This window comes from Pteropus medius, unplaced genomic scaffold, assembly GCF_902729225.1.
Source record: "Pteropus medius unplaced genomic scaffold, Ma_sr-lr_union100, whole genome shotgun sequence".
In the NCBI taxonomy this organism is placed as follows: Eukaryota; Metazoa; Chordata; class Mammalia; order Chiroptera; family Pteropodidae; genus Pteropus; species Pteropus medius.
Window position 1 is genome coordinate 11,341,453 of NW_024351543.1, and position 13,417 is coordinate 11,354,869.

Genomic DNA, 13,417 nt, shown 5'->3' on the forward strand with positions numbered 1-13,417 from the left:
AAGAGAAGGCAACAGGAAAAGAGGAAGACCAAAGATGAGATGGATTGAATCCATAAAAGAAGCCATAGGCATGCGTCTTATAGGAGCTGAGCAGGGCTATTGAAGACAGGCCATTGTGGACAGCACTCATTCATAGGGTTGCCAGTAGTCGGAGCCATCTCAACAACAGGTAACACAGGAAGCTAGCTTCTCAAAAGGAGAAAGATGAGGGTAGGATGAAAGCCAGTTATGCTGCCTTACCATAGTTTGGTGAATGTTAAGGTGACTATTCTATGAGAAAAACTGAAGCCTCTTGAGGGTTTTGCAAGTACTTTTTAAAAAGACATACTGAAACGTGGAATAGTACTGCTTTCTTTGTTTTATAGAGGAAATTATGCAGAAAACATGTTTTATGCACATCTTTTTAAATGGAAATCATCAGAATGTTGTTTTTTTTTTTTGACCTGATTATCTGAGAGTCTTTCTTATTCTGAAATTCTGTGATTTCATTAAAGGTCCAGGACCCAAAGAAAATTGTGGCTCGTAATGCACAATTCTGTTCAATTTAAAGAATCAGTGACAGGCATGGAAACTGATCATCTTTTGTAGAAGTTAGACTCTAGCAAACAGAGTGTTCTGAGACTTTTATGTTGAGCAGAATTTACATGTATACATATTCGGTGCTCAAACCTACTTGTAATAAGGAAGAAAGGAAGTTCTATGACTGTTTAATATTCGTGGCTGCTAGAAACTTTTGGATTTTTTAAAATAGTTTTTTTGAGATTATGATTCATATAACATGATTGACCCATTTGAAGCATACAAGTCAATAGTTTCTGGTATATTATGTTATAAACTTTTTAAGTTGTCAAAATACATGTAATAAAATTTGCCATTTTAACTATTTTTAAGTCTACAATTTAGTGGCATTAATTATATTCACTATGTTGCGTAACCATCACCACTATCTATTTCTAAAATCTTTTCATCATCCCACACAGAAACTCTGTAACCATTAAGCAATAACTTCCAACTTCCCCCTCTCCCAGCCCCTGGTAACCTCTAATCTACTTTATGTCTCTTGAATTTGCCTATTCTAGATATTTCATATAAGTGGAATTATACAATGTTTGTCCTTTTGTGTCTGGCTTATTTCACTTAGCATAATGTCTACAAGATTCATCCTTCATCCATATTATAGCATGCATCAGAACTTCATTTCTTTTTCTCTCCTTCTAAATAACTTCATTCCTTTATATGGCTGAATAATATTTCATTGTATGTATATACTACTTCTTGTTTATCCATTTATTTGTTAATGACACTTGGTTGTATTTCATTTTGCTGTCTAAGGAGGTAATGGCCATTTTAGGCATCTAGTAGTGAGAACCAAAATTGTGGTTTTTGATTATGAATTAGCAGGATACAAAAGGAAGAATTATACTTATGCTTAGTTTAAAAGAAACTGTCCAGAAAATAAATAAATAAAAGATACTGTCCAGTGTTATTGCTTTATACAATATGGAATGATCACCATAATTGCTCAATAGAGCTAGTGATCTCATAGTTATTTTGCTATTTTATTTAATTCACTTTTAGGCCATGGCAAATTAAGGCTAAAAAACTTTTGGCACGGATAGCAGCTTTTAAAAATGCAAAGAATTACCATAATCAGCGATAATTATGAACATTAATTCCATCTTTCATTTAAAAATAGTTTTTAAAAAAAGCCAAAATTTGAATGTCATTTATTCAGTAAATGTTTATTGAGCATCTGCTCTTGTCGGTGTGTATTAGGTATGGAGGACATGGAATGGACATACTGACATGGTCATTTCCCTTATGGAGCCTAGATTCTGGAGAAGAAAAGAGACACCAAATAATTTACATGATGGACTACCTCAATTTTCAGCTCCTTTTTTTTCTTCAAATTTAATGTCTACATTTAGTACGGTGATTTTTTTTCCTGAAATCGAAAGCTGTAATTGTCAGGGTATGTGTTAAGTGCTTCGAGTGAATAGTAAATGATTATATTACAGAGTGCATGAAAGGGGTACTTGACAGGCTTTGGGAAGGCTTCTCCAAGGAGGCATCCTTTCAACTCAGTTTTGAAGAATGAGTGGAATTATTTAGGGGAAAGGGAGTTGTCAGATTTTGGAAAGAGCTTTCCAGTCAGAGGAAAGAATGTGTGATAAGCTTTTGAAGCTGAAAGAGTATTGAGAATTCAAGGATTAAGAACAACAGCTAACATTACCAGCACTGCACTAAGTACTTTTAATGAATTTAATTCTCATGACAACTCTGTGAGGTGGTCTTCTATTTTCATTTTATCGATGATGAATCCACAGAATGGAGAATTGAGATAACTTGCCCAACAGTTACTAGAAGGGTAGAGATGAAATTTGCATTTAGGCTTCTACACTCTTAACCATTGTGCCTCCTCCCGTAAGAACACTGTTAACAGTAACCTGGACAGCAGAGAGGAGAGTAGCCAGAGTGTTAGGCAGGCGCCAGATAACGTAGGCAAGTCAATGCTTCTCAACCAAAGGTGGTTTTCATCTCCCAGGGGACGACATTTGTCAGTGTGTAGAGATATTTTTGCCTGTTACAATTGGGAGAGGAGTGTGCTACTGGCATTTTTGAGTAGAGGCCAGGGATACTGCTAAAACATCCTACAGTGCATGGGACAGCCCCCATAACAAATACTTATCTATAGAATGTATTTAGAATTTTGATTTGCGTCCTAAGAGCAATGGCAAATTGAGGAGTTTTGTGTAGGGGTATGCCATGATCAGATTTGTGCCTTAAAAGATGACTTTACTGCAGGTTGGATATTATATAAGAAAGAGGCATCAGTGGATGCAGGGAGACGAGTCATAAGACTTGCAGAGGCAGTGGTAGCCTGGCCTGCAGTGATGACAGTGAGGATGGTGAGAGGTGGTTGGAATGGAGAGTTAAGTAGTAGATGCTCAGTGCATGGCTATGGTTGGGTAGCAGGGAGGGGAAGTTTTGGCTTGTGCATTTGGGTGAATAGTAAGGAACATTAGAATGGGGAGGAGGTTTGTGGAAGGAAGACCATGGATTTATGTTGGCATTTGCTGAGTTAAGATGCCTGTGAGACATCTAAGTGGAGATTTTGAAGAGGCAGTTTTGGGAATATAGATCAAGAGCTCAAAGGAGTGGTCTGGGCTTTAGATAAACATTTGAGACTTGTGAGCACATAGAGCGTATAGAAGGTAATTGAAATTATGAGTGCGGGTGAGATTGTCTAGGGAGAAAGTATAGAGTTGAAGGTAACCAATCCTAAGGGAGGAGCCTAAAGAGCTCCAAAATTTCAAAATCAAGTCTTGAGTCTTTCTTAATTCAGTACTTTTAAGTGTTCTCAGTGGTGGTATGTAAAAATTTATAAAAGATTATGGAATATGAGTTATTTTTTCAGTTATGAAAAAATGAATGTTTTTCTTTTCTACCCAGTTAAATCAAACCCTTTTCCGTTGTACTTACTGGTTTTATTAGACAAATCCTTTGAAAGAGTAAATCTATTGTTTTTAGTCATTTAGAGGATCTTTCTATTGGCATTAATTAAGCCAGTACTGTCCAGTGCCGACCTTTCTTCATTTTTTCCCCATTTATTCACTGGAACTAAAGCAAAGGCGAGTGGGAGATGTGGTTGGGGTATCAGTCTCTTGGTGCTGTGTGCTGCCCCCCACCCCCACCCCCACCCTTGCCCTGGCTCTGTGATGGCCGATGTTACTCTTGGTATCACCTTGTCCCTTGATTTGCCCCTCTAACCAGAATTAAGGGAGGATTATTGAACCTTAAGACTTAGTTTTATGTCAGTGTAACTGAAAGATATTTGGAATAACATTCACTGTCATAATCTTCACTATTTCTGTCACAGGAATATGGAGAAAAAATCAAATAGACAACATCATTAACCTAAATGTGAAGATGATACTGGCAATACCCTCTCACCGCCCCCGCCCGCTCCACCCCGGGTGTTTCTACTAGAACTGTGATTCACATTTTCTCTTTTGGTTAGGTATATCATTACAGATCTAAAGTTTCTAGTTCTGCTGTGCTGTTAATTAGGTTGTATTCAGACCTCAGTTATAAAGTCTGTAATCTTAAATTTCCTCTCTTATACCAAAAGAATATTTTGCTATTAAAAGATCTCTGAATAAAAGGAAGATATAGTTGTTTGACATCAGAAGAAAATGGTTTAAAATTCCTAGATTTTGTCTAATATACATTGATGTTTATGCCTAGAAAAATTTAAATATTTAGTCTTCAACTACCAAAAACTTTTAAAAAGGTGCTTAAACATAATTACACTGTAAGATCGAAGAAAAATGGTACCTAAAATTTTTCTACTAAAGAGAAGTTGCTAGGAAATCAAGTAATAATTTTTATTTGTTAATTTGGAAACCATAGAAACACAATAAATATTATGTCTCAATTTGTTTTTCAGGGTTCTTTTAGCATGAGTGTCATGGAAGAACAAACAAAATTAAACAGTAAACTCTGAGTCTTAGCTGTGCGATTTAGTCATTTTCCTTGAATGTTTTACTTTCTAGAATTATGTATCTGAAATTTATTGAAATTAAAGAATAGTCTGTAAAGTCCAGATTGTATTTTATCTCTCTTAACTCATGCCAGTTGCATAGATTTTATATTATGGATATACATGCAAGCTGCAATTCTAGTCTTGGCTCAGTTCAGTGCATTTCTGTCAAATTATGAAAATTTAATGTAAGTATCCATGAGTCCACCACCCAGCATTAACTGACATCAACGTTTTGTGACAATTGTTTCAGATATTTTATTTTAAAAGATATGAGGAAGAAACAAGACATTATAAACCAAGCTTAAGGCTCTAAACTTTCCCCTGCTAACAGAGAACCACTGTAATAAAATAATAAGATAGGCTTCCTGTCCATGTTTTAAAAGTTCTAATACATATCTCTATTCTTTCATGAGTTTTTGTGTATTGCTTCTTAAGCGTTCTACAGGCACAGGGGTGTGAGAAAACTGGAACTGTGTGGGAATTGCCAGAATAATAGCTCATTATGACTGGAGAGAGGTTGGAAAAGGGAGGAGATGATGCTGGAGAGAAAGTACGGGGCATTCATGAAGGAATTTGTGTGCTGAGCAGTTCAAATTTGATTTTGAAAGCTGTGGCGAGCCATTGAAGGGTAAAATTTGTTCAGATTTGAGGTACAGTATAATTGCTTTAGCTACCGTGTAACTGGTAGGAGGCAGAAAACTAGTAAAGAAGCTGCTATAGTTAGTTATCTTTGTGCGAGATGACGAGAGCATGAATTAAGGCAGTAAAGTGGGAAGAGAGAAAAGTTTGGATAGAAGAAATAGTAAAGCGAATCTTGATGGGAGCTAGGTAGTTGAGATTTAGTGACTGAATGTGGAAGGAGGGTAAAAATAAGCCTTATGAGTCTTCATTTCATTTTTTGGGTGATAAGACAGCAAATGAGAACTATAAAGAGAGAGGAAGTTTAAGGGAAAGATTATAAAGTCAATTTGTGATATATTGAACCAGAGGTTCCAGTGGGATGGCCCCAGTGTTTAATAGCTAATTGGATTAGGACTATGGGAGAAAAGTCTGAGTTGGACACAGAAATTTGTGGACTACCAGTATCACCCAGGAAGGGAACATAGAATGAAAAGAGTGAGATCGAGCCTGGAAGCTTTATTTTAAAATTTAGGGAGCTAGCAGAGAAAATGAGCCCATGAATGATTCTAAGACAGGTTGGAGAGTCAAGAGGAAAACCAGAAAGGAATTGAGTGGTCAATGATGTTGGAAGTCCAGAAAGGACAAGTGAAATAAGAACAGAAAAATTTATTGGGTTTGGTAGTTAGAGAGGTCATTAGTGACTTTTGCATGAGCAGTTTCAATCAAGTGATTTGGGCAGAAGCTGGAATGTAGTCATTTGAAGAGAGAACTGAGAGGGACGTGTGAGTAAAGAGAAGATAAGGCCAAATTGAACCAGGAAGGATTTTTTGCCTGTTTGTTTTTTAGAGATGAGAGAGACTTTGAACCTACTTGCAATGAGAAGAACAAACCAATTGAAGAATAGAGTGAAGGCAGAGAAAGGAGATCAGATAGATGGGCCAGAGTCCATGGGGAGGGGGTGGAATTTACAGGATAGCATGGCAGATGTGTGTATGTGTCAGAAGGGGTATATATATGTATTTAATATTTATATTGTTATAGAGTATAATTCTCTCGCCTTTGAATTAGGAGAATGGATTCAAACTTAAAATAAACATAACCTTTTTCTTTTTCAACTAAGTCCCAAATGAAATTTGACTTGTGGATTATATTCCAAGGAAACAGCATTGCCCAGTGCATTGGATAGATCCTGCCTTACTTGTAGACCCATTGGACAGATGGAAGATTTATAATAGGATTGGCCTCGGTTGAGTTTCTGACCACTGGGAGCTGTAGCAAGTCTATTTTAGCCTGTTCTCCTGCATTTATTTAACTAAAGCAGTAACAGAATCCAAATTTAAAATTCAGAAGGTATAAGGAAGCTTTTGTGTATTGAGCATTGTAAAATACATCATGGTTAGTCATATTTTACTTTAGGGTGTTTTATCTCTCTTGTTCCTTGTTTCAGGCAGATTAATATCAACAGTATGGAATAGAAAGGATGGGAGAGAAGTTGAAATGGAGAAAGTGGAGTTAGAATTAGATAACAGAGTATTCTAGGTGAAAGTGGTAAGAGCCTGCTTGAAAGATGGGGAGTCTGTAGAAATGGAAATTATAGATTGGATTCAGGGGATATTGTAAAGGAAGATTTAGCAGGAAGTAGGAGGCCCTGAGACCTTGGGTTTTGAACAAGTATAACAGGGGTTTCATTTCTGGAAATTGGAAAATAGGGAAGCAAAGCCTATTTACTGAGGGAAGGTGAGGTTGCTTTTATTCACTCTTAAATTTATAAGAAGAGATCCACCAGACAGAAATGTAGGCTTTGATTTTGGTCGAAGCTTGAGGTACTAGATTTGAGTCATTTTCATTGGCTGATAGTTAAAAATGCGGAGTAAAAAGATGGAAAGAAAGGGTGCGTACAGCAAGGGAGAAGATTATCTACGTTTGTGGTAAAGTCATGGTCAAAGAAATAAGAACCAGAATGGTACCGTTTCACAGAAAAGAGGGAATCTATGCTAGGTTGAAAATCCTAGAATAATTCATCTAAAGTAAACTTTTATTATTTGTCTAAGGATCTGCTCTTATGCTTGGGGGTGGGGGGAGTTTAAAGATACAGGTTGTGGCAACATAGTTAAGAACATTTAATGGAGACATTCTTAGGATGTGGATCTCAGCTGCCACACTTGTTGGCCAGGGGATATTGGGCAACTTACTGAACCTTTCTGTACCTCAAGGGGTTACTTTTCTTTGTGGATTAGAGGAAAATAAGCACGTAGCTTTGCTAAGTAAATGCTCAAATGATGATAGTTATTGTGAGGTCTCGTCTTCCCATTATTTTGAAAATTTGAGTTTTGATTGTGAAGAGATTATTCTGATAACATGATTTAATTTTATAAATATTAAGATCAGAGGTAAGGTTCCCCTTGAACAAAATTAATACAGTTTGAATTGGACCCTGATATACTGCTGTGAATTTAATTACTATTTCCCAAATGCGTTCCTTGGAGCATGATCCTTGAAGAATTATATAGGGTTTATTTGGTAGTATGGGCAAGTAAGTCTGAGAAATGCTTTTTTATCTTTTTCTTGGAGAGTCATAATGTATATTATTAAAGACTATGATTTTTAAAAAAAGTTTAACCTGGCATTTTCCACATTTACTAGATCATAAGATTCCTTTTTTCTTATTTTATATATTGAATTTTATATATTGGAATTTTACATATTTTACTGTTAGTTTATCTTAGGCGTATTTTTTATGTTCCCGATATCTATTAAAAATTTTTAAATTGAGATATAATTCACATACCATAAAGTTTATTATTTTAAAGTATACAATTTTAGTGGTGTTTAGTATTTTGCAAGGATGTCCAACCAATGCCACCTTCTAATTGCAGAACATTTTGTCAGCACAAAAAGAAACCTCATAACAATTAGCAGCCACTCTCCATCTCCCCCTTGCCCCAGCCTCTGGATTTGCCTATTCTGCACATTTCATGTAAATGGAATTTTGCAATTTATGTCCTTTTGTGTCTGTCTTCTTTAATTTAGCATAGTTTTTAAGGTTGATCCATATGGTAGCCTATATCAGTATTTCCTTTATGGCTGAATAATATTCCATTGTATGGATAATACCACAATTTGTTTATCCATTCATCAGTTGATGAAAATTTTGGGTTGTTTTCCATTTTTTAGAGTATTATGAATAATGCTGCCAAAGAACATTCATGTATAAGATTCTGTGTCGATATATCTTCTCATTTCTCTTAGGTACTTATCTAGAAGTACATGCTAGGTATTGTGGTCTATGTTTAATGTTTCGAGGAACTGCTAAGCTGCTTTCAATAGTGGCAGCACCATTTTAAATTTCTATCAGCAGTGAATTTTTCTCTATCCCTGCCAACGATAGTTATTTTTGGTTAAAAAAAATTTTTTTTTTATTTATTATAGCCATCCTAGTAAGCCTGAGTGGTATCTCAATTTGCTTTTTTTTTTCTCAATGTGGTTTTTGATGTGTATTTTCCTGATGACTAATGATATTGAAGATCCTTTTATGTGGCGATTAGCTATTTGTATATTTCCTTTACAGAAATATCTATTTAAAATCCTTTGCTCATTTTAAAATGGAGTTATCTTTTACTGCATCTCATCTGTTTTTTTCTAAAATTCCAAAAGAGCATAAATACAAAATTCTGATGATGAAGGAAAAATTCCTACTGTAGTCATGCTCAAATTATACTACATATTTAGTTTTAATCTTTTCCTAGAAGTTGTTTCTTACTGACCATTATATAATTCCTTATTACTTGTTTAGTGATAAAATGAACATTCTACAAATTCAGAAGGTTTATGAGTTAATATAACCTAAAGCATTTGTTTCAGGGATGATCAAAGCCCATGTTTTTTGCTGTTTTTTTTTTTTTTCAATTCGCCCCAACTATTTAGTAAGAAATGGATTTAATTCTATCCAAATTTAGCTATGCTTTTTGTGAAATCATTTTCACTGCTCTAGGAAGAATAAAATTTTATACCTATCCAATTAGATTTTATTTTTTAATCTGCTTTAATGTGCTTAATATTTGAAAGTTTATCTGTTAGAATCATTTTTAGAAACCCAGTCTTATCACCTACTTGACTTCACAGGTAACTTTTGAACCTGAATTTCCAGTTCCTGGACTCTCATATTAACTTTAAGAGTTTGAGTCATATCGGCCCCAAAATTCTACAAGTAATTGAATGATTTAGGCTCCTGAATACTTTTGATTTCATATCTAATACTAACTTTAAATTAACTAACTTTTTTTTTGTGGTAAAATGTACATAACAAAATTTACCATTTTAATCATCTTTAAGTGGCAGTAAGTACATTCACACTGTTGCGCAACCACCACCATCATCTCCAGAACTTTTCCGTCATCCTATACTGAAACTCTATACCTGTTTAGTAATAACTCTCCATTTCCTCTTTCCCTCAGCTCCTGGCAACAACTGTTCTACTTTCTATCCCCATGGTATTTGACTATTCTTAGTTACTTTATATAAGCAGAGTCATACAATATTTGTCCTTTTGTGACTGGCTTATTTCGCTTAACATAATGTCTTTCATGTTCTTACATGTTGTAGCATGTGTCAAATTCTCCCTTTTTTGTAAGGCTGAATAGTATTCCATAATATGTGTATGTTGACTTAAAAAATGTCCACCTATAGAGAATTTTTCTAAGAGTTTATTTGATACAGAATTGATGACAGATGCTTCAGAGAATAAGTTTTGCAGTTTCTTTTTATGCATTTGAAATTAAGGAAGGAATGTAAGGAAGAGTACATGGAGGTGAGAAAAAGCAAGGCGGGCATTGGATTATAGGATAATTAACAAGATTTTGTTCTCTCGTGGGTGGTCACATCTGTGAGGGTATTTATTTTGGCATTTCAAAGACATGTTCACCTATATGCTTAAAAACCTTTCACTAAAGAAGTTATATCCCTGGGCATGACTACCCACCATGATGTGCCCAGTTAGGAATTTACGATTTATTACAGCACCCCTTTTTCATCCACATATATAACACATTTTGTTTATCCATTCATCCATTGATGGACATTTAGGTTGTTTGTACCTTGCGACAGTTATGAATAATGCTGCTCATGAACATTGACGTACACATATCTGTTGATCTCTGCTTTCAGTTCTTTTGTGTATGTACCCAGAAGTAGAATTATTGAATCAAATGGTAATTCTGTGTTTAATTTTTAAACTAACTTTGTTTTGAACTTAGTTAAATCTTCGTGGTCCTTTATTGTTAGGCCCCATTTATTGTATATATGTGTGAGGTGGGTGTTGAATCCGTAGCAGCTCTTTTATGCAATTGTATTCTGTGGGGAAAATACTAGCATTACTGCCTAAAAGTATGCGTCGTGTAATTGTAATTTGCCTGTTTAAAAATATGTCAGTGTAAGTTTAGAGCACATGTTTTGTCTACTGGATTGGAATCCCATTTGCTCCTTGCTACTTCTACTATCAGTGTTGCCTCAGGCTTCTGGTAGCAATGTATCCAAAGAACCAGATAAAGCAGTTTTAAATTCTGTTTATCTCTTTTAAGCTTGTTTAGTGGCCTTCAGGACCATCTCCAAGAGAAGCAGCATCTGAGTTTGGATAAAGTTGGCTAAGTAACAAAGGAAAGGGTATTTTTGTGGCTCCGAAGTCCATGTTCTTTCTGTTACACAGCAGTCAGGTTCCCTCCCCTTTTGTTATGAAAGAAATTTTATCTATAATTCAGGTTTAGTGAGAGAAGTCCCATTTTAGTATTGATTGTGCAGAATTGGCCACAGATATTAGAAGGACGAAATTGGCATTCTTTTTTTTTTAAGTACTGTATATTTTATTATTTATAAATTGTGTCATAGCTTTTGTATCAGTAAAATTTATAATCTTGGTGTAATGTTTTTTAAAAATATTTTTCATTTTTCAATTATAGTTGACATACAATCAATATTAGTTTTAGATGTTGAACTTGGCATTCTTGATAAATTTCTAAGGAAGGCTACAAGTACAAAGTTAATATACATGGAAATGAAAATATCTACACATTGCTTTGGCTTTCTTAAAATAAAAGAAGTTTGAAAATTTTTCCCAGAAAAATAATACGTTGTAATTTAAAAGTTTACTTGCTATCTGCCAAAACATAACTTAGCCTTGTAGTCTTTTTCTGTAAAATACAAACCCTGGTAAGAAAGTGGTACCTAGTAAGAAAGTAGATAAAGAAGGTAGAGCACAGGTGTTTGTTTGTTTGTTTTTTTTTTTTAAGAAGATGTAGTATAGGTTTTTTAAAGATAGAGGCCAATGTAAAATTCACGTGAGAAGACAAATTGCTCTGGTCATGTCAGTGTTTAGAGCTTGATGTTGACAGATTGCAATTTGCTGGGTTTTTGATACTAAAAGGCTGGGAAATAGCCAAAATTGGGCTAGTTGAATAAATGTTAATTATTAAACTGTCTCCTCTTATTAGAAGCCTACTCTGACCTTGCCAAGCAAAATTAATTGCTCCCTCCTGCATGCTTGCTTGCTTCCTTATAACCATTGTGTTTCTGTCTCCCTCAGGTAGATGGTGAACTTTTTAGGGCAGAGATGTCATATCTTATTGTGTATTTTCAGCATCTAGCATAATTGCTTACACACAGTAGACCATTTTAAACATTGGCCAAGTCACTTCTTAGTATGGACTTGTGCACAAATATAACAACATGAGAAGAAGCAACTATTGCAGTTATCACAGGGGGAGATTGAAATCAGAGTTAGGATGTGGCCAAGAACAGAGGAAACCACTATGAGATCGAAACCAGAGAAAAGATTTTTGCTTCATGTGGTATATCAAGCTATTTCCTTGTCTCATTTTCTTGGTACTTTGGCCAAGAAAATGGCCTGAAATTCTTTTGTTTATTTAGTAGACATTGAGGCATGAAATTTGTGGGGTGACAGAAGCATGTAATTTTAATGCAGCTTAACACAATGATAGTAGAGGCATGTGCATTGAGCATTACTCTGTGAAAGAGGGAATGGGAGAAATCTTCATAGAAGGTCATGTTTTAGCTGAGTAAGAGAAGTGAGAATACCTCCTGCTAAGCAAACAGTCTAGAAGAGTGGCTTAATAGATGACAGTAGAGCCTAGGAATTGTGGCAGATGGGAGCAGCTGGTACATGTGGGCAAACTACTGGAAAATTAGGCAGAGATCTGACTGGGAGGAACCTTGTTTCTGTTTTTGCTTTTCTTCTCTTTATTCTTTTTGTGCTAGTCCTTGGAATTTTTGCTTTAACCATAAGTAATGGGGAGCCAATGGAGAATTTTATAGAGCAGAATGACTATCAGAAATGTGTTTCGAAAGGCAGATTGGCAGTCTTGTAACCATGTAGAAGATGAATTATAGGGCAGATTCTGGAGGCAAATAGATGGATTTGGAGGCAATTGCAGTATTCAAACAAGAGAGGACGAGTTCTTATTGTGTCCAGAATAGGCAAATTCATAGAGACAGAAGTAGATTGGTGGTAGCCAGGAGCTGGGAGGAGTGACTGCTAATGGGTGTGGGGTTTCTTTTTGAGGTGATGTAAATATCTGGAATTAGATAGTAGTGATAGTTGTGTAATCTTGTGAATATACTAAAAACTCACTGAGTTGTATATTTTTAAGTGGTGAATTTGATAGTGTGAATTATATCTCAAAGAGAGAGAGGGATGAAGAGTTCTTGAAACACGTAGAAACAATTAAAAAAAGGCCAAGGTGAGTTGGAGAAAACTCAGTGATAGAGAATTGACAATACTTGGAGACTGAATATTGGCAATGTCCAAAATTAAATAGAGGCTGGTTCTGAAGTTTCTAATTTCCATGATTGAATTGATAGGGAAAGAAATTCTGGAAAAAGCAAGTTTGAATTGTGTGAAACGTTTTGAATGTGTAATCAAGGCAAGCAGTTAAAGGTGCCCAGATTTCAGGAGACTCTAGGACTAGAGAAAGAAATGAGTGTGTAGTTGACTGAAGAAGCCAGTCAAACTGCTGATAGATTAATATCTTGTGGCCAATGGAAGGTACTGTCCCATTTGCCCCTTATCCTTAAAGCTGGTATAGAGGTAGTGGTGTTTGTTATTTTTAAATCAAGCTGAATCTTTATGTTACTTTTCAGGCAGAAGCAAGGCTGGCAGCAAAACGGGCTGCTCGGGCAGAAGCAAGAGATATACGCATGAGAGAACTGGAACGACAGCAAAAAGAGGTAATTTGGGGGAAT

At 35.5% G+C, this 13,417-nt stretch overlaps 1 protein-coding gene across 26 annotated transcripts in view; it reads left to right on the forward strand.

Moving 5' to 3' along the window:
• Nucleotides 1–13,417, forward strand: part of LRRFIP2 (LRR binding FLII interacting protein 2) — a 100,920-nt gene that overhangs the window by 22,559 nt on the left and 64,944 nt on the right. For all 26 annotated transcript variants that reach the window (XM_039843338.1, XM_039843341.1, XM_039843334.1 and 23 more), the window contains exon 3: nucleotides 13,316–13,402. In XM_039843338.1, the coding sequence (XP_039699272.1) occupies nucleotides 13,316–13,402 (87 nt within the window). The remainder of the gene's footprint in view (nucleotides 1–13,315; nucleotides 13,403–13,417) is intronic.